This window comes from Capricornis sumatraensis, chromosome X (genome assembly GCF_032405125.1).
Source record: "Capricornis sumatraensis isolate serow.1 chromosome X, serow.2, whole genome shotgun sequence".
Taxonomy (NCBI): Eukaryota; Metazoa; Chordata; class Mammalia; order Artiodactyla; family Bovidae; genus Capricornis; species Capricornis sumatraensis.
Window position 1 is genome coordinate 71,587,207 of NC_091092.1, and position 3,311 is coordinate 71,590,517.

The 3,311-nt window shown below is 33.5% G+C and overlaps 1 protein-coding gene across 1 annotated transcript; it reads right to left on the bottom strand.

Moving 5' to 3' along the window:
- Nucleotides 1-1,355: 1,355 nt before the first annotated feature.
- TENT5D (terminal nucleotidyltransferase 5D) lies at nt 1,356-2,528 on the bottom strand. The gene has a single exon (XM_068963006.1). It carries the CDS (start codon nt 2,526-2,528, stop codon nt 1,356-1,358), a length of 1,173 nt encoding a protein of 390 aa, XP_068819107.1.
- Between the last annotated feature and the right edge of the window lie 783 nt (nt 2,529-3,311).

Consider the following 3,311-nt stretch of genomic DNA (forward strand, 5'->3'; position numbering starts at 1 on the left):
AGCACAGTCGTTTAAGTGACAAATTCCCAGAGTATGCCTGTTGGATCATGCGGTGATGGAAAAACTTGTAATGGCCAATGAAAACTGAGATGGAAACTAATAAAAATTCAGAAGCAAGTAAAAATAGTGAAGTTATCTGAGGGCCTTATTTATATTCATTTAGGATAGCTCCTCCTGTCATCCCACGTAATATTGGTCATGGATCCTTTTCTTCATTATAGGAAGAAAATATTGCTTTATTCCCATTGGCATATTGCTAGAAGAATATGTGATATAGTGAGTAGATTTTCAGATAGTTGATGAACATATAAAATTGTTGAATAAATTCCAGCACTATGCAAAATCTCACATGAGCAGGCACTTGAGTGTCATGTTAGAAACATCTTTGGTAAGGGCAAGACGGAAAAAAGCTTTAGTGAGTAATAATGAAAATATATTCACTTATTTATTAACACTAAAATCTCCACATATTAAGACGTTGGTCATATAGGTCATAAAAATGGTAAATGCCAGGGATAAAATCCTCTGTCAGCTTTTTGCTTTTTGACATTTAGTCTTTTTTTCTTTTTCTTTTCTTTTCTTTTTTTTTTTTAACCAGAAGATAATAGAAAACTTTACATTCAGAGTTGGTCATTTTCATTTTTTCAACTGTTTGGAGGGGGGGGGGGACGAAGAAATCTGTATAAATGGTCACAGTATTGGCTGTCCAGCTGGGTGTATTATTCTTCAGATCCACAAATCAACTTGATAGTTGATAAATTACTAATGTCCAGTGTTTTCCAGAATCATTTTCTTCAGTGTTTCTTAAAACTATAGTAAGAGTTTGTATCTAAATCAATTCAATTAGGAAACAAAATATATGCTTGCAAAATCTAGGATTTTGATATCTTCTGAATCTGTTGTCTTTGAAATTAGGCATTTTTGTTAGGCATTGAAAATTCATTGATGGTACTATTCACTAGAAAAATAAATGAAGTAAAGGTAGCAAAGGAACTGACTGAATACAGAGTTGTTGGCACTGGTGTTTTCTGTACCTCTGAATTTTAAAACATGAGCCTGTTCTTTTATATTTTAATCAAATATCAAGTCATCTCTAATGTATTTATCATAGCAAATTTGAGTCATAAGTAGTCAGATTTGAAAATCATTTTAAGTGGTCCACAATATTTGAAAGTTGTTATAGCTAATCAATAACATTTGAAGATCATTTAAAAAGGTCAGTTCATAGATGATATTGTATTTACTATGATGGTTTAAGCTATAAATGATAAAATAGTTGGCAACTGCATAAATTTGGAAACTTGCTTCTAGAAGGTGTTTAATTAAAGCAAAGTTTCTAGTGTGTGTGTGTGTATTTAAATCATACCATTTGGCACATGAAAGTGCAGTGGGTGGTATGGCTGAAAGAATATAGGTGGTGGTCCAGATGTTACATAATAAGTAGGGTACCCTCCTTCAGCAACAAGGTATGGAGCAGGCTGATAAAAGCAAGTTACGTTGTCTGTATTAGGTAGGATATTCTGTTCTCCAAGTACTTTTAAAGCCATAAGGGCAATCATATTGAGGGTCTGCCTTCTTTCATATCCCATGAGGCAAACTGTGCTCTCATTCACAACTCCATGCAAGGTCATGAGGTAATCATACTTGCTCTTTTCTTCACCTATGAAATGGTTGCGGAGGTATGATTCAATCTTCTTTTGCTGTTCTGCTACATCAGGAAAATCAATGAAGAATCTAGAACACATATAACGTTCCAACATCTTGATTTCTGCTTCACAAGCTGGTTTAAAGTCACGAACCAGCAAGTTGCTGTATTTCAGAAGGCCACCACCTCTAATTTCTTCAGGTTTTCTGGTAGATATAAGCTTGTACTGTAAATGTGTCATTGCTTCTTGGAAATCTCCATACATGCTTTCAGCTACCACAACAGGATAGCATTCATTGGTTAGGTTACCATTTTTGTCACTATAGAAATCTAACATTGGATCCAAGACAATTTGAAAGGAATCTACACTAAATTCAAATTGTCGTCTGAGTGAATTAACAAATTTTAGCTCGACATTCTTCCCAGTGTTATTTGACAGAGAGATAAGACTCCAACGATCATGCTTATTGCAAACTTTAACCATCTTCTGCACATAAGCCTCTTTCATAGTATTCAGGGTGATCTTATCCTTTTTTACACCTTTTGGTAAAAAGTCGAATAGACAACCTAGAACTACATCCTTAACAACCTGAAATTCTTGATCACTTGGTAGTTCAACACCAAAAATGACATCCACATCCTTATAGTTGATTCCATTGTGGCTTGCAAGTATGTAACTTGCTGTGGAACCATTCAATCGAGTATCTTGAACAATAATTCCTTGCTCTATCAGTTGATCTTTCACAACATGAATAATATCTTTTGGTTTTACTGCCATTGTGGGGAAATTTCCCCTTCCATGAACTGGAATTACTTCATCTAACACTTTATCCAGTGTTATAACTTGATCCCAAGTGAGATTGCTGAATCTGATCTCAGACATTATGAGGTCAGCAGATCAACTAGAAAGTAAGCAAAATATTGAGAAGAAATTTAGCATCTTGAAATCAGCGTTTAGCTAAAGCATGTGAAAAGTCAAATATAGACTTACCTTCAACATAAATCAAACTAATACTAGACAGTAAATTATCAGTGCATCTAAATGCGTTCAACTATATAAGTGAAATAAAGGCCACTATGATCATGTCAAAATTGTTAGATTGATTGGTTCATGTAAACACACATTCTCACAGATGTGTTAGAGTTGTAATTATTTTTGATGTGAAACTGTGGGCTTTCTCAATCTTTCTTTATAAACACTATAATGAGTATCTTTGTTTGGTGGTATAAATGTTGTTCACAAGACAACCATGGTATATAATAGAGGTTAACTGTCATGAATTTAAAGTGAGATCAGATAGCATGTCTGTATATGTTAGACACAACTGATTGAACAGCATAATACTTAAAAGCAATATATAGCATCTTTAATCCAAAAGCATCATTCTATTATTGTTTTATATATATATATTGTTACTCTCATTTTTAAGAAAATTACCAAAGTCCATTATTACATTATGAATTCCTTGAATTGCTTGAGGGTAAGGAGAGTACCTAATGCAAAACCTCTTCTATGTTCTTGGTAGTTCTTAAAGAAATGCTGGTTGAAGAAAATAAAGAATGTTATTTAAAAAAAGGCTACTACTACATTTGTCTCCAAAATGCGAACAGTTATATACAAAAGCGTAAGATTCCTAATTTTGTTTTCTGCAGATGTGTAATATGA